The 20557-nt window shown below is 45.0% G+C and overlaps 2 protein-coding genes across 2 annotated transcripts; one reads left to right on the top strand and one right to left on the bottom strand.

Moving 5' to 3' along the window:
* Positions 1–357: 357 nt before the first annotated feature.
* On the top strand, positions 358–7013 carry arpc1b (actin related protein 2/3 complex, subunit 1B). Its single transcript, XM_023831658.2, has 10 exons — positions 358–561; positions 1230–1302; positions 3281–3385; positions 3480–3702; positions 4443–4550; positions 4627–4833; positions 5778–5853; positions 6097–6293; positions 6528–6618; positions 6699–7013. Exons 2-10 carry the CDS (start codon positions 1239–1241, stop codon positions 6735–6737), a joined length of 1110 nt encoding a protein of 369 aa, XP_023687426.1. The 5' UTR covers positions 358–561; positions 1230–1238; the 3' UTR covers positions 6738–7013.
* A 211-nt stretch (positions 7014–7224) lies between these two features.
* On the bottom strand, positions 7225–14735 carry LOC111854085 (WD repeat domain phosphoinositide-interacting protein 2). Its single transcript, XM_023831686.2, has 12 exons — positions 14497–14735; positions 13434–13516; positions 12906–13075; positions 12579–12675; positions 12218–12315; positions 12017–12109; positions 11606–11676; positions 11232–11339; positions 10564–10728; positions 9462–9569; positions 9052–9149; positions 7225–8943 (listed from the first exon to the last, which is right to left on the bottom strand). The coding sequence occupies exons 1-12, from the start codon at positions 14568–14570 to the stop codon at positions 8831–8833; spliced, it is 1278 nt and encodes a 425-aa protein (XP_023687454.1). The 5' UTR covers positions 14571–14735; the 3' UTR covers positions 7225–8830.
* Positions 14736–20557: the final 5822 nt, after the last annotated feature.

Below are 20557 nucleotides of genomic sequence, written 5' to 3'. Positions count from 1 at the left end.
ACACTGCTTGTCACTCAGAACCTGCCAAATGCACACACTGCTTGTCGTCTAGAACCTGCGCCATGGTTTCAAGTATCTGTCACCATACTTATTTAAAAAACGGAAGGCGTTTGGAAATTTCCTGTACCCCTTTATCACTGAACAGTTTTGTCCTGAGTTGTCTTAAGACAGGTCTTTGCCATTTCTACTCAGGTGCTGAGTGCTGAAAGATTATTAGTATTCACGCTGTGGCAACTTCCAGTGTAGGATGTAACGTTCAGGCAGAAGAGGAGAGGCTGCTCGCGAAGACCTTTGACAGCAGCCAAAGGTTACATACTTCCTGTTGAGGTGGTAGGGGCAGATGGAGTATGGGCCTGCCTTGCAGGCTGACGCCCGCCCCCATCAGGAAGTGGTAACGGGCTCTGTGGCAGGCAAACTGCTGCCGACTGCTTTTCTCTAGAGGAACGGGTTCCTCCTCACTTCATTCAGAGGCGCGCCGCCGTTTGTGTCGACTGCTCAGAGTCCACGGACCGCGGTGTCCCGTCCGCCCTCACAGCCTAAGCTTCTCCCCGCCTGCAGTGGGTAAGTGTGCCTCGTCCCAGCAGCTTTCTGGAGCGAGGAGCCAAACGCATGTCAGTGCCGCGTAGAGTAACTGTCCTCCAAACGGAGCCGCCTGTTACTTTTCCGCTCTACTCTTCATCTCTCAGACTCGTAAACATTCTTCAGGGGGGGGGAGGTGAAATCAGCTATAAAGCGAGATGCTCCCAAAAGCTTCTCTGTTCGTGGGGGAGGGCAGAGGAGTTATCAGACGGCTGCCCCGATGTGACGGAGAGTCTGCCGCTGCGAGTGTGCGTAGTGCGGCGCTCTCCAGCCCCCAAAGACTTCAATGTGCCGCCACCGTTCACCAGCTGCACACGTCGCATTCTTCACCAGCCTGGGTTTAATTAACAGGGCAGAAAACAAACGTTCCTTCGCGGAGTGACCTCTCACGGCCCCCCCCCCCCCGATACCTTTCATTTTAAAGCTCTTAAAACTCACACAAAATTTCGAAAAGATTTCCTGAATCATAAAACAGCACTTTTAACTTTTTTTCTTTTTAGACTATGAATAAAGGTTATTCAGTAGAGATGCAGAACATCTCCTGGCTGGTTTCTTGTTAGACTGGATTAAACTTAAAACATGAACCTTGAGAAGATTATGCATTTATCGTATTTATGTGCTGAAGGTGAGGTGTTCGTTTTTTTCCATAGTGGTTTACCATGGCGTATCACAGTTTCCAACTGGAACCAATTAGCTGCCATGCCTGGAACAAGGACCGAACCCGTGAGTACAGCTGGGCCCTCCGTGGGATGGGGGAGGGCTGTTTTCTTTAAAAAAAGGACTAAGAGCCTGCCATCTTTGGGTCCTTTTCCACTGCACCAGGTACTGATCATTTAATATAAAAAAATCGGTACTTTCCCTTTTTGCATTAATTTCCGCTTCAATGCCAGTGCTAGAACTGAAGTACCGAACCAGCTGGGGTTTGGGGTGTGAACTGTAGACATGTTCACTTATGATTGGATAAGCAAATAACCAATAACCGCCTCTGAAACATAGAATACAACCACCATGTTGAAAAAGTGAAGTTATGAATAGAAATAGAAAACCATGATAAATGCAGTAAAAAAAAAAAGGAATGCAAAATAAAATTCTGACAAACCCGCCAAGGAGTGATTTAAACAGCAAGGATGACAATGATTATGATGGTCTTAGAAAGCGCATGCAGTGCTCATGCAGAAGTGGCGGAGGTAAACTTTAAACTGATTGTAATCTTGAAAAGGAACAATCATTAATATTGCAAAGATAGCTGGGTTTTGTTTCTTATGACAGAGTAAAAATGCTTTAGCAAAACTGAACCCCCCCGTGCTAAAATGTCCAGACAGTATAAAAAGCCTGATCTCAACCCAGCTGACTCTTGTGGTCCTTGCACTGTGAGAATTGCATGTGCATAACTTGCGATTAGTATCGCACATCGTCCAGCTTTGTAATATACTACAGCCATTTCTGACTAGTTTTGGCATTGATGTGACCCCATACCATTGGTGCTGTTTTGTATCAAAAGTGTGGTATCTGCTGGAAAAGCGCCCTTTGTTCAGGGTCCCCCTTGCTGCACACAGGTGAAAACTGCATAAGTAGCAGCCCTGGCTGACGGCCCGACCCCCTCCTGCGGGCAGGAAGTTACTGTTTCACTGCACTTTGGCAGATCGTGCCTCTATGGTGCCGGGGCTTCATTCCTCCAGAGCAAGTCTCACTCTCTAACTCTCTGCCTGAGCGTGTTTCAGTTTGGCTTCCCAGGTGTGTCTGGGGCAGATGCTGACTATACACCCCACACCCGGCTGTCACGATGCTCATTTATGCTAGAGCCCAAACCGTTCCACACTGTCACCCCCACAACAGCTCTTCCTGCTTCCACACTCGCATTTTAATCGTGGCTGCATTCCAGATTTCCAGACAGACAGTTCACACTACAACGCATCCCTCTAAACCTAAACACAGTACAAAGGCCCCCTTTGATGAGGCCTGTTTCACCAGGATGTTACAAACACACAGAGATTCTTTGCACTATAATGAAGCACATAGGAGTATACAGGGCCAAACATGTGAAGAGCATATATAACAGAAGCATATATAACGAGCTCCCCACATCAGAATGTTCTGCCGCTGCTCAGGCTGATGACAGAAACAGCAGCAAATTCCAGCTCCACTTCCTGTTTTACCATATATGGTGCGCTGTTTCTCATTGGCTGAGACCAAAACCAGCCTGCAAACGAGACAGAGGCGGCTTGTGGCTTCTGTCGACCGCTGGCATGTGGCTCTCTGTCGGCCCTCGATGAAAGGCAGCGTTTGTTAAAGATGTTCATTTGCGGGGCAAAATGTTTTGATTGGGAGAAAAAAAAAAACATGCAGGCTGTGTTTTTAAATACGACTTCCGCGGTAAAAAAAAATGCATAATGATCAAACTGTCCGTCAGAATGCATCATGGTGTTCAAGCTAGTTTCCTAATCTTGTTTCGACGATTAGTGATGATACTGCAAGGTTTTAGAAGGCTGCAAATTCAGGATTGAAAACCTGAAGTAAGTTTTTTGAGAATCCCATAATGTACAATAAATCTGTCAGTAAGATAAATGACAATCCAAACTGATGATGTCACTGTACTGCGCCTTGTGTTTACTAGTAAAACAAACAAAGGTAGTTTTTTGTAAAAATCCTCATCTGATAAAATAGTAACATGTAAATTCGAAACTCTGTATGCTTCTTTAAGAAATCGCATTGTGTCCTAATGACCACGATGTGCACATCTACAAGAAGGAAGGGTCTGGCTGGTCCAAGAGCCACGTGCTGAGGGAACACAATGGACAGGTGACAGGTAAGCCCGCAGGCCGTGAAACGGTAGTGGGGGGGGGGGGGTAGCCTCAGAGACAACTATACCTGCTGCTACAACCATATCCCACCTTCCTTAGGCATCGACTGGGCGCCCGAGAGCAACCGCATCGTCACCTGTGGTACGGACCGTAATGCCTACGTGTGGACACTCAAGGGCAATGTGTGGAAGCCCACGCTGGTCATCCTGAGGATCAACCGCGCCGCCCGCTGCGTCCGCTGGTCGCCCAAGGAGAACAAGTTCGCTGTGGGCAGCGGTTCCCGCCTCATCTCCGTCTGCTATTTCGAGCAGGACAATGACTGGTGAGAGTTTGGCCTGAGGAAACCCTTGGCAGAGGGTCATAAGAGTACACTACTAAAAATGTATTAAGATTTGAAAACAGAAAACGGAAATCGGGAAAAAAAATCCGAGAGGGATACCCCAGGCTGGTGAAATCTACTGAGGGACCCCATACCCCCCCCCCTCCCCCCCAAAAAAAAGGGGGTTTTGAGTGCCTGGCACTGTTATTTTGGGGGTTGTGAGCTGGAAACTTGCACAAGAATGCATACCCTAGACCAGGGGTGGCCAATCTTATCCACAAATGGCCGGTGTGTGTGCGGGTTTTCACGGCAACTCCCTAATTAGATTACTAATTAGAGGACTAATAGGCTGAAGGGTCCTCACACCTGGGTTTGAACAACTGACCTAAAGGTTATCTCAAAAACCTGCATACACACCGGCCCTTTGCGGATAAGATTGGCCACCCCTGCCCTAGACCCACATTTCATGACGGTGAAAACACTTACTCTTGCTTGGTCTAAATTAAGTGACCTTCCTATCACTGTTTCCGTATTAATACCTTATTAATGCACAACCTTGCAGGAGGACTAACTGATGGTGTTGCAGTTGTTGCATAATCAGAGTATGTCTAGTCAGTGTTAACCCTTTACTTTGTGATCAGGCCAAGTCTCCAAACCTGGCATCTTTGAACAAGATACCCAAATTACTCATTTTCTGATAAGCAACATGCAGTCCTTTTTTATAGAAAAATACGTTTTTCTAGGTGGGTTTGCAAGCACATCAAGAAGCCGATTCGTTCTACCATTCTGAGCCTGGACTGGCACCCCAACAACGTCCTACTGGCGGCAGGCTCATGTGACTTCAAATGCAGGTACCGGCGTCTTGACGGCACGCCCGTCACCATGCCTGTGACTTGGGGACGCGCTGAAGGCCCCGCTGTGTTTCAGGATTTTCTCGGCCTACATCAAAGAGCTTGAAGACAAGCCGGCCCCCACATCCTGGGGCTCCAAGATGCCGTTTGGCGAGGTCATGTTCGAGTCCAGCGGCACCGCGGGCTGGGTCCATGGAGTCTGCTTCTCTGGCAGCGGCAACCGCGTGGCCTGGGCCAGCCATGACAGCACCGTGGCCGTGGCCGAGGGAGGGAAGAGCCCCGTGTGAGTACCCAGTGCATTATGGAAAATAAGGAGCACAGGCCCCTGCCGTGGGATATCATGCTTAGTGTCATTGTTCATGGGATGGGGGGGCTTGCCAATGCAAATCCCAGGGCTGGAAGGCTGGTGATTGTTGGACCCCAAGTGCCCCAGGGGTGCTTCGTGTTGGCTGACCCTGCGCTGTGACCCCCAAACGCATTCACACTTGTATACGTGTCTGTCAGTCTCTTGGAGAGCAGCACCATATACCCATGGGTATAAATAAAATATCACATGCACAACATGTTTGCTCCAAATAACTGTCAGCAAATAACTGTCACGAAACGATACCAGGAAATCTTTTTACTTGTGTGTTATTCTTTCTTATACCACGGCTTTGGCAAATACAATATTCTTATTGTTATTGGTCCAGAGATGTCACATGGGTGTTGGTTACTGTTGTGTAACTGCACAGGTAGTTCCGACAGCCTAATAACAGCTCTATATTAATGCATTTGAATGTTTTATTAAACATGTTAATGTAAAAACCTGCGTGACTTTTAGTCATAAATCAGCATTCTTATCAGCATAATTGTCCTTGGATTTCAAAACACAAGCATCTGTCTGTTGAGGGCTTCTTTGGTAACTTATCAGACTTGCTGCTTCCAGTGAGCAGCCTGACCAGATGTTCTGTTTTTATAGGGAGTATGCTTTTCAGAGCACATTGGAACATTATTATTTGCTGCTATTTGAAATAATTTTCCTCTGAAAAATGATCCAGGACTAGTTTATTTTATTATTAGTTTTTGCTCCATACATAGTCATGTAACACATGTAATCGTGATTCGTATTATTTGGTAGCTACATGTTCCTGATTGTTGTTCATCAGCAGTTGTTACGCTTTATAGTTTGGCCCGACACGTTCCGGCCTCAATCTTATCTTGGCTGTCTTCTGTCGTCCCCGTCAGCATCACCACCTTGAGCTCCGTGACCCTCCCCCTCCTGTGCGTGACATTCATTACGGAGAACAGTCTAGTGGCTGCGGTATGTACCAGCATTTTAGTAAAAAAAAAATGGGGGGGGGGGGCTTGCATTTATGGGCATAGAAGTTAAGAATAATTCAAATCTGGCAATTTCGATTTTAACTATTTATTTGAATTTATTTATTTACATTGATATTTTACTACACAGCCTGACTGTCCAGCAATTAAAACATCTACTGGATTATTTGTAATTCAGCTTAGTCAATATTTGCGACTTAAAGTGAGTTTTCCCCAACACGCACAGGGCCATGACTGCTACCCAGCGCTGTTCGTCTACGACGCAGCCAAGGGGGCCCTAACCTTCGGTGGGAAGCTGGACGTGCCCAAGCAGAGCGCCCAGCGCGGCATGACGGCCAGGGAGCGCTTCCAGAACCTGGACAAGAAGGCGACCGTGGAGAGCAAGGAGGCCGTGCTGGAGTCTCTGCACAAGAACAGCATCAGGCAAGGGGCACTTTATATCCATATATGGGTATAAATAGCAACAAAAATCAATAATAAGCTTTATATTTAGTGATTGGCTTATTTTTGTTCCTTAATCGATACTGGGAAAAAATAAATCCCACTTAAGGGCAGTTTTGCAGAGTATTGAAACACCAGCATGTCTCATAAGCATACTGTATGCAGGTGCTCTTGCTGCCATTTTCACTAATGACCACACTAACCCGTGACCCGCAGCCAAATCTCCATCCTCGAGGGTGATAAGGCCAAGTGCTCCAAGTTCTGCACCACCGGCATGGATGGAGGGATGGCCGTCTGGGATGTGAAGGTACAGTGCCCTGTGCCTTGCTCTGTAAGCTAGACACTTGGGAGTCGCTTACTGACACACCATCTGACTCTTGATTTCAGACGCTGGAATCTGCCATGAAAGACCTGAAGATTGTTTGACTGCTGCGTCCGGTAAAACAGAAGAAACTTTGCTTGCAGGCTGCGCTAAACACACTTTTATACTTCATGTGCGGGTATATATAAGGAAGTTCAAATGTAGTAAAATGGTGGCAAGTTAAAAATGTACTTTTACAGCTAAAGAATATTTTAGAAAACTTTGGGTTATAAAGTCATCTTTTTTTAAAAATCTTTTTTAAAGACTGCGATGCTTGAATGTGGTGCTTTTATGCTGGTCATACTGTGCTTTTTTTTTAAATAAAGGATTTCTTAGCTTTGGTTAATGTCTTAATGTGCATAATGAATTTCAGTAGGTCTTGACTGTATGACAGGACATTACTTTAGAGGAACATTATCCAAACTCATTTTCCAATTAAGGATATGGACATGACCTTTGGTTAATTAAATTCACCGTCAATATTGTAATACCAATGTTATAGTACATCAGAAACATACACAAGATATACCTTCCAAAAAACACCACCAGAACTTTTAAGTACATTGACTTTTTTATTTACTCACACAGAATGTCAGTTTGAGGAACAATTCACATTTTATACAAAAAAAATCATTAGAAAACACCATGGTCTATCTTCAGCAGTCTGATTCTCAAACAGAAAAACCATTCTTTACAATGAGCTGTTAGTCTGCTATGTTTGGATTAACTGAACATATGAGAGCCAAACTGCCTCGTTCACCAACACGAATAACATCATAGCAACAGTACGCGTTCCACTGCATGAATGGAGACTGAAACACAGTTTTATAAAGACCCTGACCTGTGTGATATTTGTCTACAGTGCACTGCACTCTTGGGTTTACCGTGAGAAAGTGATGGAAAGAAAACTTGAATAATCTTAAACCACCAATCAGCATCTTCAGGGCTCAAACAAGTAAGGTTTTCTCTGCCCTGATTGGCCAGGACCAGCCCGTCCCATACACTGAACCAGTCAGCTGGGACGAATTCAGGCTGCAGGTTCTAATGTATCTGGAATACTTCTCCTATCAAACATGCACCTATCAATTAATGTCATATAACCTGCAGAGAAACAATCCAGAACCAATGTCCAGAGAGGTTAAAAGGACTCAACTTTAGCATGGAACTTGTGCATTTTACCACGTAATCCAAAAGAAAAGAAAAAAACACAGGATTCAGATGAATCAGAAACGCTATAGTCAGTCAACCTGTTGTGCTTTCGTAGTGTTTCCCTTACCGCGCAGCCGAAAACTATTGCTTAAAATTAAGAAATAAATAAGAGAGATGAGTGACATTATGTCATTCCTTAATACGCAAAATAAAACTTGGGATGAAATTTTTAAGAAGCCAGAGAAGAGAGGTCACAGACTGAGAAGAAAGCCAACATTTCATCAAAACAGTTGCGTTGCCTGAAACATCGGTGCCAGGGTCCGTTAACCCAGGTTGTTCGCCAAGCCGACTCTTCAATCCAGGGAGACTGTGGGCCGCACTTCCGCTGAAGAGGCCGTGTGACGCCCCACGCTCCTCTCCGTTACACATGTCCATATTTACAATGCACAGGCTCAGGGCATAAATTCCCATCACATTAGCATGCCACACACGAGTATGTGTTTATAAGGAGCGGACAGGCTGCAGGGGGAAGATCTAGCTATTGGGTGCGGAGTGGCCATTACTGGTGCATCCTCAAGGGGGGGCTGCTGTTCAGGCTCCCCTCCCCCCATGGGAAGCCTGTCAGAGCACCGCCAGTGGACGCCAGCCATACACGGGAGCAGAAGGGCGGCCTGCCGGAAGCGTCTGTACAGTCGGCATCGAAGCGAAAGGCGACTAGCGATTACATACTTGGCACGTGTGCATGCAAAGCCGGGAGAATTCACACACCCCCATCAAGGAAACTACTGCTTAGTTAAGAAAGACCATACAGTTGTCTGGGTTTCAGAGCCACTGTAAGAAAACTGCTTTTTTATATATACGTTTATATATACATACAGTACATACACAGTTTTGTCAGACTCACTGCTGTCAACCCCCTCACCACTTACAGGTTTCAGGGGCAGCCTCAGCCAGTCGCCCTCACACCCCCACCCCGGGCGTCCCGTCCCCCCACCACGGCCCGAGCCGCTCAGTCCGTCTCCAGGATCATGGGCGGCTGCTCGTTGTCCTCGTCCAGGCGCAGGGAGTTCATGTCGTCCTCCAAACCAGCCCCCCCCACGGCTCCCTGGTCCTCCGGGTAACCTGGAACAGCAGAGCAGTGCTGAGCAGAGCAGAGCACAGCAGAGCGTCTCCCTCGGGTGCCCCGCTGTGGACGTCGAGCTCGAGGGTCGGCGCTTTGTTATGTGGTACCTTTGGCCACAGCCGCAGCATATCCCTGAGCCACCAGCGGGCGATCGTGGGCTGTCGGTTCCAGGATTTCATTGGCTGGTTCCACGCTGCCATCCAACCTGTACAAGGGCAGTGTTTGAGCTCACTTACGAAAAAAACACAACAAATGTCATATAGCGGTTCTGTTCAACCTCATCGCCTCGCAATGAGTAAGACAGATGGGTGGATTGGTGGATGGAAGCTCTGTTCCTCCACTAGCCACTAGTTCAACCAAATTTTAGCTCCACAATAACCTGCATCAGGTTTGCTGGGGGTCAAATAATTGTGTGACAGGTATGGAGTGGAGGTCAAGGAAAGGACAGGGAAGCAATGTACTGGGTGAAAGGGGCTTGGGGGGGGTGTGTCCACAGCCGAAGAAGAAAGCCTCTCACCTGTGCTGCTTGGTCAGTGTACACTCCCCGCCCTCCTGAGGGTCCAGGTTGTACATGTACAAGTAACCGTCAGCCGCTGCCACGAGCAGACGGGGGATCTTCTGGATTCTGAGAGGAGAGGGGAGAACTTTGAGAGGTGAAACTGAAAGCAGAGTTTTAACTTACATTCCACTGCCAGTTCTCACAGCTGATGTGAGAAGTTATCTTGAAATACGTGGCGACAGGCTTAGCCAGACTACACAGAGCACAAGGTGATCCGGGAACAGACCAGCACCTGGGGCCGTGGGCAGGGAAGCCCATGTCAGAGTATTTATAGTGCTGGAGAGGAGTCAAAACACCCAACTCAGCTTGTGTAAGCAGTGACTGCAAAACAACATCTTGGGCAACAGGAGACATGTGGAACAGGCATTTATAACTACAGGCTTGAGGAAATACAGGGTCCAGTTACAGCATGCTCACGCTCATTGAAAACAGAGTACGTGTGAACTTTATACAGCAAGAGAGAGGTCGATGTGCAAGTGTGTATGTGTATACGGTACTGTGTGAAAGGCTGTCAGAAAAACAGCTTCAAGTTATCTGCGTAGCAGGAAAAGCACAACAGAAGAGTCAACACAAAAAAGTAAAAAACTTGTTGCAAATTTCTTGTTACATGGCTAGAACATTACTTCAGTTCCCAAAACTCTCTTCAGGGGCACCCTAGCCATTCCATGTATTCAGTAAATTTACCATGAGTTCATTTCATTAATCAACTTAATTAATTAAATAACACAAGACACTGATTAGTCAAACAAGTATTCAAGTGGTTGAGTCGATAAATACATGAATATGTTGGATGGTTCCTGCCAAAACTGGGGCTACCAGAGCAAAGGTTTTTATTTTTTTGCTAATCTAACACCCTACAACAGACATGACATATGACGGTTTTCCATAAACATGAAGAGAATTTAAGCAATCTTTTGCATAGTACTGTATGTGTATATATGCACAAGAAAAACTGTGGAGAGACCTCTGTTTCAGTGACCTGTGAAACGGTCTGATTCTAGACCTGCGGTTATGCCATAATTCACAGTGAACGAAGACAGTCACATGGGGGCATCCTCACATGGCAAGAGCGCAGATGTTCTTGTGGCCCGAAAAGGGCAAGCGGACAGTGGCAAACGCTCTGCCCTGGCTGAACATCTCCGACATCTGAGCAGGAAGGTAACTGGTGGACGCCATCAAGGCCCGGCCAAAGTACCCGGTCCAGGTGGTGGGCTCCTCCTGCGGCCTGAGAAGAGATGTCTGGGTGAGGGAGGTCCATTCGGGACAGCCGTCACCTGCCCAGAGCCCCAATATGGGTGCAGCTGCTACGATCTGCTCCAGATTTTTAAGGTCCAAACCAGAACTACATTCTCTTGGACTATTTCCAATCAATGCATTTCCACATGAACTCTACTCATATTTTCACATGCCACACATAACTCTTTATAGAACTGAACCAAAATAACTGCCTTTGTCAGATTTACAAGAAACACACAAAGCAAACCTCAGAGGAAAGAACCAAGCCGCTGATCCTGCTGGAGAACATCTGGGAATGTTAAGGTGGAAAAAGAAGGAGGAATGTTCTTCCCAGTGTCTTTAACGTAATCTCGCCAAGCGCATATCTGAATGAAGGCCTTGGAGCTCACTCAGAGATCACCGTGTTTTACTACAGCTACATGCTGTTTTTAAATATCTAACATGGGGTTTCCAGCCACGGAGGATAATACAAACAAACCAGTTCCAGTGTACCTCTCCCTCAGAGTCTCCAGCTTGAAGATGTGCACAGTTTCTGTATTACTGGAGGCTGACAGGAACAAGCCCTCCATGCTGAAGGCCAGTGAGCAGATACTGACGCACCTGTTAGAAGAGAGTCACGGGTAACAGCATTGCCATGGTTTACAGCTGAGACGGCTATCCTCCATAGTAAGTATCACAGACCACATGCAGCAGGGACACATGTCACAAGTCCATATGTGATTAAGAAGACTCTTCCCCTACTCTGCATCTATCACCCCCCCCCCCAACTTTGGTTATGGTTTGGCAAGTGTAACAATTGACAAAGGTAAACATACACAGATAAATACACAGACTCTGACTCACAGATACACACATACATAGCCCACCTCTTCATTCCCCTCCTGAACTCAAAAAGCTTCTGCCCTTCTGGAATGGAGAACACGCGGATGACCGTCCCCTGGAAAAATGGATCGGATGCTCAGTTTCACCCAACACTTTAGCCCCATGCAGCACCGGACAAAAAAAGTTTACATACAAACACCCTGGAACTGTATGTAGTTTCAAAGCACATCACTGAACGTCCCCTTCCTTTTTATTAAGACAGAACAAAAGCCCACCACTTAAGGACAAAGGAATTTATTTTAGGGCCAACACTGATATGGATAACACTGCTAACAGATGGTCAGCATGCATGAAAATTTCTCCATTAAAAAACAAGCAACTTACATAAAATCTGCTTTAAATAAAGTGCAGTGGAGTAAACAAGGAGGTCAGCAGAAACAGACTGGTCAAGGTACCTTCTCGGAGGCAGTGGCCAGTTTGGTGCCGCTCGTGTCAAATGCCAGTGCCGCCAAGGGACTGTCGTGTGCAGGGATCATGTTAGCCGCTCGCTAACAGGAGAAAGTGCCGGAGACGCAAGTTTAAAACCTCAAAAGCCAGAGACACAATGAGCCTGGTACTGTTTTGGCGACTCGTGTTACATGGGAGGTGTGACGCACCAAATTGATGGTGTCGAAAACCTGAACTTCTCCTATCGATGCGCTTCCAGGGTAAGCCAAATAGCAGTTATCGTTGCTAATGGAGAGGGCACACAAGCCTGCGAAAGCAGAGCAGACATATCCAGCTGAGGCACTGCAGAGTGACCAACAGAAACTAAAAATCAAAACTGTGAGATTTTATTTTACCCTGAAGTTTTCTATGGTGAATGAAGATCTTTTTCCATTATGACTCATTACAGTTCCCCTTAAAATGTATTAATTATCTCACTCTAGACTAAGGAAGAGATGCAGAAATCAAAGACGTTTGAAATGAAAGACATATAGTTCGAATAACCCTACCCACTGCATTCCTATACATTACCTGATGGGTTAGGTGGGGTCTCTCGGATAGTGTGAAGTACTTTCATGTCTCTGATATTGTGAATGTAGAGTGATTCTTCCAAACATACTATCAGCCTCTGACAAACATAAACAATAATAATAATCAGAAGTGGAAGAGGTCTGAATACTTCATCCATCATATCAAAAATGATGGAACCCGCTACAAAGTCTCAAGCTTATTGTTAGTCCATTATGAGCACTACCATCGTTTGAGAAAAGAAATTATAAGAGGAGGGACTGCTGTGGAAAGCTCTGCTCACAGTGCAGAACAACTTAAGAACCAGAAAGTGAAAGAGCTTTTGTTTACCTGCCTGTTGAGCTTCACAGCCAGGATAGTGTTGGAGTAGCTGTAGTTACAGATCTCAGTCCCTTTTTTAAAGTGACACACCTTAAGCTTCCGGGGAGCTTTAAGGCTGACGATTGCAACAAGACTGCTGGAGAACAATCTCTCCACAATGCAGACATCTTCAGTGTCAGCTAGTGAGAAAAAGAATGCGCAAAAAGGAAGAGTCACCGCAGGCTTTACATGCAAACAAACCTCTCGATAAATGTAGCCAGATATACTAACAATTACATTTTAAACGGTATATATACAGTGCAGTTGCAGATCCAAGTAGCAGTCCCCTTAATTGTGGGAAAACTTGACCCAATAAGAAGCCATTGAAAAACATTACAGCCAATTGCAACACACCATTACAGATTAGTCAGTCATTATTCAAATATAAATATATATTTAAAACACTCCATTTCACCATTGTGCTTTTCTTTCGTGAATTCTACTTCTATTTCATTGGCACTAATATAAAGAAAATGCACCATTTTATTAGACACTTACTACATTCATAAATTTGTTCTAACTTGTCAACCGAAGACAAAGAGAAGAACTTGTATCCAGATTTGGTGCCGACAGCTAAGGACCTGTGACAGGAAAAAAAAGAGAATAATCCTTCACCTTCAGTTCCATTTTGTGTTATTTCACACATTTAACACAATTCATTTGCCAGATGACTTCCAACAAGCAACAACTTTGTGCATGACCTCACTGCCTATATATAATTCAACCTGTCCCCTAAACGCACACCTTGTGCATGTTTACAAAGCCACCCCCTCTTGGTGATCCGTCACATTTCGCGACTTATGTTCTTGACAGCAGCTGCATGGCACAGCATTCTCACATTAGCATCGCACTGGTGTGGCTGCACGCTACAGCAGGTCACCCATGGCCACCTGTGCGGCATTTTCGAGGCGACCTGCGGGACAGGTCCATGTGGCGCTCGCACGTGATCAGCTCCGTTATCCGTCCATCTGAGTCACTAACAGCTTTTCTCTCCCTTTTTACCGGACTGTTTGCCCACACCCATCGACACGGCCTAGCCTGCATGCTGCATTGCCCGTGTAGTTACCTACAGTCCTACACCAACAGAGCTCTGAATTTCCGCAGATGACCAAAGAGACAGATCCAGGACACAATACCCAATGTCGGACCCCTGTGTCATCTAATTCGGCGGCATGTAGTAAGTAAATAAGTTATTAACAGCCTGCTGATGCTTGAAACGTGCCTGTCACACGGGCTGCCATGGGTGGGTCCCCCAGGACACGCAGCTGCTACCCCCACATGACCCGACCCGGGGACTAAAAAGGCTGTTTATACGGTCGAAGCCGCACATATTATTCAGCTGACGGTTTTATTCCTCTGAAAGTCCCCCGCACCCTCCCGGAAGTCGTTTACAGTTTTACAGGTAGCTGAACTAGGTAACCGAGACACCGTTATTAACGCTGGAGGTGTGCCGCAGTTGCCCACCAGAAACCACGCCCGTGGCGAGCCTGTCTGCTCCGCGGCCTTTGGGATGCTGTCTCCCGGGTCCCCGACACACCGACACCCCCTCCCCGCTCCTTACGTGTTGTCCTGATTGAAGTTGGCGAAGAGGAGCTGGCCGCAGCCAGCCTCCCCGCTCTGACTGGCCAGGTTCATCGGTTCAGCAGCATGCAGAGGTGCAGCGGCCGCGGGACACGCAGCATCCGGAGCGGGGGGCCCGGCCGTGAACGCTCAGCCTCTCACCGACGCTGCTTCTCCCCCTTCCTCCTGGCTGTTGTTGTTTTGCTAGCGCGGAGCCGTGCATGTGTCATGCGCATGCGCGGCTATGGGCGTACGTGCATGCGCCCGAAGGAGCTTGAGCCGAAAACGTGCATGACTCGTGAATTAAAGGGGAAGTGAAAGCGCCGTCTGCGTTTTCTGTCTGCTTTAGACTCATTCTTTACTGCTGATACTGATCTATGCATTAACTCGATACATGAAAAATAAAAACATGTAATGTGATATTACTGTAAATATGCTGGGTCATCGAATCATTTTGATAGCCAAATAATGAGAAGGAACTCACGGTTTAATAGGGACCAAAGTCCATGAAATTTGAGGGGTTTTTTTTATTTGGCTCAGGCGGACCAGCTTCTGGTGTGAGGAAAAATAAATTGTACGGTAATTTATTAAAATCTGATATGGGTTGGCGCTCCATTCTGGGTTGCTCCTTGTCTTGTACACTGAGCTTTGGCAAAAGGCTCTGAACCCCCGCGACATTGTAAAGAACAAGTGAATTATTTTTTTTTTTACATGGCTCATTTCTGATCTTCCACTTTAAAATTTGGGATCACAGTAATTTCCTTGTTTTCCATGAAGACATACATGAAATGAGTTTGAATAGGAAATATAGCTAAATAAATATAGGAAATAGTCATTGATAAAGTTAGAAAAAAAATCATTTTTTAAATTAAAATAATTGCATTCTTCAAACTTTGCTTTCATCAAAGAGTCCTCCATCTGCAGCAGTTCCAGACCTTTGGCATTCTAGATGTGAGTTTGTTGAGGTAATCTGGCAAGATTTCTTCCTGAAGCATCTCCTGCAAGTTGGATTGGCTTGATGGGTAATTCTTACTTACCATTCGGTGAAGCTGCTCCCATAACAGCTCAATAGAGAATACTAGCTGACTGCTTCTTCCCTAAATAGTTTGGAGCTGTGTTTGTATTATTGTCCTGCTGCAGGACAAAACTGGCTCCAAATAAGCGCCGTCCACAGGGTTTGGCATGGCGTTGCAAAATGGAGTGATAGCCTTCCTTCTCCAAGATCCCTTTTAGCCTGTACAAATCTCCCAGTTTACCATCACTAAAGCAGCCCCAGACCATCACATTGCCTCCAACACGTTTGACAGATGTCATCAAGCCTTCCTCCAGCATCTAATTTGATCTGCATCTCACAAAAGTTCTCCTTTGTGATCCGAACACCTCAAATTTAGATTCATCTATCCATAGCACTTTTTTCCAATCTTCCTTTGTGTTCATTTGCCCATCTCAGTTTTTTTTTTTTTTGAGATACAGCTTTTCCTTTGCAATTCTGCCTAGAAGGCCAGCATCCTGGAGTTTCCTTTTGACTGTTGACGTTGAGACTGGTGCTTTGCAGGTACTATTTAATGAAGCTGCCAGTTGGAGACCTATGAGGCGTCTGTTTCTCTAACTACACACGCTAATATATTTATCCTCTCGCTCAGTTGTGTACTGGGGCCTCCCTCTCCTCTTTGTGGTCGGAACCAGTTTGCGCTGCTCTGTGAGGGGAGTAGTACACAGCATTGTATGACATCTTCAGATTTCTGGTAATTTCTCACATGGAATAGCATTCATTTCTCAGAACAAGAACAGATGGATGAGTTTCTGACCATTTTGAGCTTGTAATCGAATCCACAAATACTGATGCTCCAGATACTCAACTAGTCCAAAGAAGTCCAGTTTTATTGCTTCTTTAATAAGAACAACAATTTTCATGTGTGCTAACATAACTGCAAAAGGGTTTTCGAATGATCAATTAACCTTTTAAAATGATTAACTTTAAATCACAGGGCCCTGATGGCATCTTACCTATAGTGTTAAAAGAGATGGGCCGAATGGCCTCCTCTCGTTTGTATAGATGAGGGATATTATTTGCCGACCCTTAACTTTACTGTTTCAAAAATCCTTATCTGAAGGTGTGGTACCTTCTGATTGGAAGCATGCCAACATAACGCCCATTTTCAAAAAAGGGGATAGAAGTAATTTGTCAAACTATAGGCCAATCAGTCTAACTTGTATAACTGGTAAAGTTATGGAAGCTATAATCAAAGAGAAAATGGTAGATTACCTGGACTCAAATAACATTTTGAGGGATAGCCAGCATGTATTTCGGAGAGGTAGATCCTATTTAACAAATCTGTTGGAGTTTTTTGAGGAAGCTACTCAGGAAGTTGATGATAAGAAGGCCTATGATGTCATCTACTTAGATTTCCAAAAGGCTTTTCATGTTGTCCCCCACAAGAGGCTCTTACTTAAACTCAAAGCGACAGGTATTTTAGGAACTGTGGTAACCTGGATTGATAACTGGTTAACAGATAGGAAGCAGCGAGGAGTTATAAGAGGCACAATGTCACAGTGGGCCTGCGTTCATAGTGGGGTACCGCAGGGTTCAATTTTAGGACCACTATTGTTCCTAATTTACAGAAATGATATAGACACCAATATATACAGTAAACTAGTGAAATTTGCAGATGACACAAAGGTCGGTGGTTTAGCAGATACTGAACTAGCGGCTCAGCAGCTACAGCGGGATATTGATTTAATTAGTGACTGGGCCGATACCTGGCAGATGAAATTTAACATAGACAAATGTAAGGTACTCCATGTAGGGAGCAGAAATATAAAGTACAGGTATTTTATGGGACCTACTGAAATAAAGGTAGCTGATTATGAGAAAGACCTTGGTGTGTATGTTGATGCTTCCATGTCTCATTCTCGCCAGTGCGGGGAAGCAATAAAAAAGGCCAATAGGATGTTGGGGTATATCTCCAGGTGTGTGGAGTTTAAGTCAAGGGAGGTAATGCTAAGATTATACAATTCCTTGGTGAGACCTCACCTAGAATATTTTGTGCAGGTTTGGTCACCATATCTTAAAAAGGACATTGCGGCCTTAGAAAAGATGCAGCGTAGGGCCACAAGAATGATTCCTGGTCTTATAGGAATGTCATACGAGGAAAGGTTAGTTGAGCTAAACCTGTTCAGCCTTAAGCAAAGGAGACTGAGGGGGGACATGATCCAGGTCTATAAGATTCTAACAGGTTTGGATGTCTTCCTGATAACGTAGTGCAAGCTGAATCCTTGGGTTCCTTTAAATCAGAGCAAGATAAGATTTTATCAACTCTGAGCTATTAGTTAAGTTCTCCCCAAGCGAGCTCGATGGGCCGAATGGCCTCCTCTCGTTTGTATAGTTCTTATGTTCTTATGTAACATTCCACTGGAACACAGGAATGATTGTTGCTGATAAGGGGCCTCTGTACACCCATGTAGATATTCCATTAAAAACAGCTGTTTCCAGCTTTGATAGTCGTTTACAACATTACAATGTTTACACAGTAGTTATGATCACTTTGATGATATTTTAATCCATTGTACTTTTATACCACAGACATCATTGCCACACGAACCCAGGACACATAAAATCTGCCATATATAAGCTGTGGTTTTTCCCAGCCCCCCTGAGAAATAATTATTCTAAAACCATTTAGCGATGTGTCCCTTACTTTTATATATACATTAATTTTTTATCCAAAGACTCCCCCCACCACCAAACAAATTTAATCAGGGGGACTTGAGGTGGTAGTGGTGAGGGGGGGGGGGGGGGGGGTTCCCATATATCCTCAGGGTGTCTGTGAAATAGGGCTGACCATATTGTACAGTTTCAATTTTGGACTAATTCTACCTTTTGACTTGCTTTATATTTCCCAGTCCTGCAAAGGTCCATCCACTTTTACTCCTTACTCAGCAACAATCAGCCCATCTGATGCCCCCCACCCTGGCATATAAAGGCCAGTGCCCTACATACTCCACGCACTGGTGGTTTGCCAGGTCATGCCTCCTCAGAAGATCCCTCTATGCTGCCTTTGTCGTCTTATGGGTTGGCTGCACTGCTGAAAATCATTTTAAAATTCACCTTACATATAATATTATGTAAATAGCAGTCAACAAAGTTGTTCAAAATATTTGTTTTGTCAAGATCAATGGTAAGATGACAGTGTATATATGTATCTTACAGTAACTACATAATCAGTCATAACATTAAACCCACCTGCCTAATATAGTGTAGGTCACCCTCTTGCTGCCAAAACAGCTCTGACCCTTCAAGCCATGAACTCCATGGGACCTCTGAAGGTGTTCTGTGGTATCTGGCACCAAGGTGTTAGCAGCAGGTTCTTTGAGTCCTGTAAGTTGCGGGGGCTCCGTGGATCAGACTTGCTCGTCCAGCACATCTCAGAGATGCTGCATCGAATTGAGATCTGACAAATTTAGAGTCCAAGCCAATACCTTGAACTCTTTTTCATGTTCATTCTTGAACAATTTCTGCAGTGTGGAATGGTACATTATTCTGCTGAAAGAGGCCACTGCCATTGGGAATACCATTGCCAAGAAGGGGAGTACGTGGTCTTCAACAATGTTTAGCTAGGTGCTATGTGTCAAAGTAACACCCACAAGAATGTCAGGACCCAAGGCTTCCCAGCAGAACATTGCCCACAGCATCACACTGCCTCTGCCAGCTTGCTGCCTACCCATAGTGCATCCTGATGCCATCTCTTCCCCAGGTAATTATGCACATGCACCCAGCTGTCCATGTTATGTACCAGCCATCATTAACCTTTTCAGCAATTTGTGCTACAGAAGCTATCCGATGGGTTCGGACCAGACAGGCTACCCTTCACTCCCACAAGCATCAATGAGCTTTGGATACCCATGACCCCGTCGCTGGTTCATCAATTGGCCTTCCTTGGACCACTTTTTGTTGGTCCTGACTGCTGCACACTGGGAACACCCCAAAAGACCTGCTGCTTTGGAGATGCTCTGACCCAGTCATCTAACTATCACAATCTGGCCTTGTCAGTGGTTTTAATGTTATGCCTGATAGGTGTACATTAACCTGCCTCAGTGCTGCCTCTGTTTCAGGCAATGAGTCACGTAAACAATTTTGTCAGATTTTAAAGCAGTCCATGTTAAATCAGAAGAGCCTGGAATATTTAGAACACCTGAGATCACATATTCATCAATATGCATCTACATTTAGGTTAATTGTGCAAGTAGTTGGTTAAATATTTGTTCAATCGTGCATAGGCCTACAACCGAATAGTTACTTCAGCATTAGTTCAAATACAAGAACTCGTGGCCATAGGTGGAAATTAGCGGGAGAACATTTCAAACTCGATTTAAGGAAGCACTTCTTTACACAGCGTGTAGTCAGAGTATGGAATAGTCTTCCTGATAACGTAGTGCAAGCTGAATCCTTGGGTTCCTTTAAAACAGAGCTAGATAAGATTTTAACAACTCTGAGCTATTAGTTAAGTTCTCCCCAAGCGAGCTCGATGGGCCGAATGGCCTCCTCTCGTTTGTATAGTTCTAAAAAAAAAAAAAGGTTTGGATGCTGTTCAACCGAATAGTTAAGAAGTCACAACACTTTCAATTACACCTTGATCTAGATCCCAAAATTGTCATTTAAAAACATAAATTATATATAAATTATATCAGCCTTGAGCAAAGGAGACTAAGGGGGGATATGATTCAGGTCTATAAGATTCTAACGGGTCTGGATGCTGTTCAGCCAAATGACTATTTCAATATTAGTCTAAATACTAGAACTCGTGGCCATAAGTGGAAATTAGCAGGAGAACATTTTAAAACAAATTTGAGGAAGCACTTCTTTACACAGCGTGTAGTCAGAGTATGGAATAGTCTTCCTGCTATTGTAGTGGAAGCTAAAACCATGGGTTCCTTTAAATCAGAGCTAGATAAGATTTTAACAACTCTGAGCTATTAGCTAAGTTCTCCCCAAACGAGCTTGATGGGCCGAATGGCCTCCTCTCGTTTGTAAATTTCTTATGTTCTTATGTTCTTATTAGGAT

Source organism: Paramormyrops kingsleyae, chromosome 22 (assembly GCF_048594095.1).
Source record: "Paramormyrops kingsleyae isolate MSU_618 chromosome 22, PKINGS_0.4, whole genome shotgun sequence".
In the NCBI taxonomy this organism is placed as follows: domain Eukaryota; kingdom Metazoa; phylum Chordata; class Actinopteri; order Osteoglossiformes; family Mormyridae; genus Paramormyrops; species Paramormyrops kingsleyae.
The sequence above is the reverse complement of the archived record's forward strand: the minus strand, read 5'-3'. Positions and strand labels throughout refer to the sequence as shown.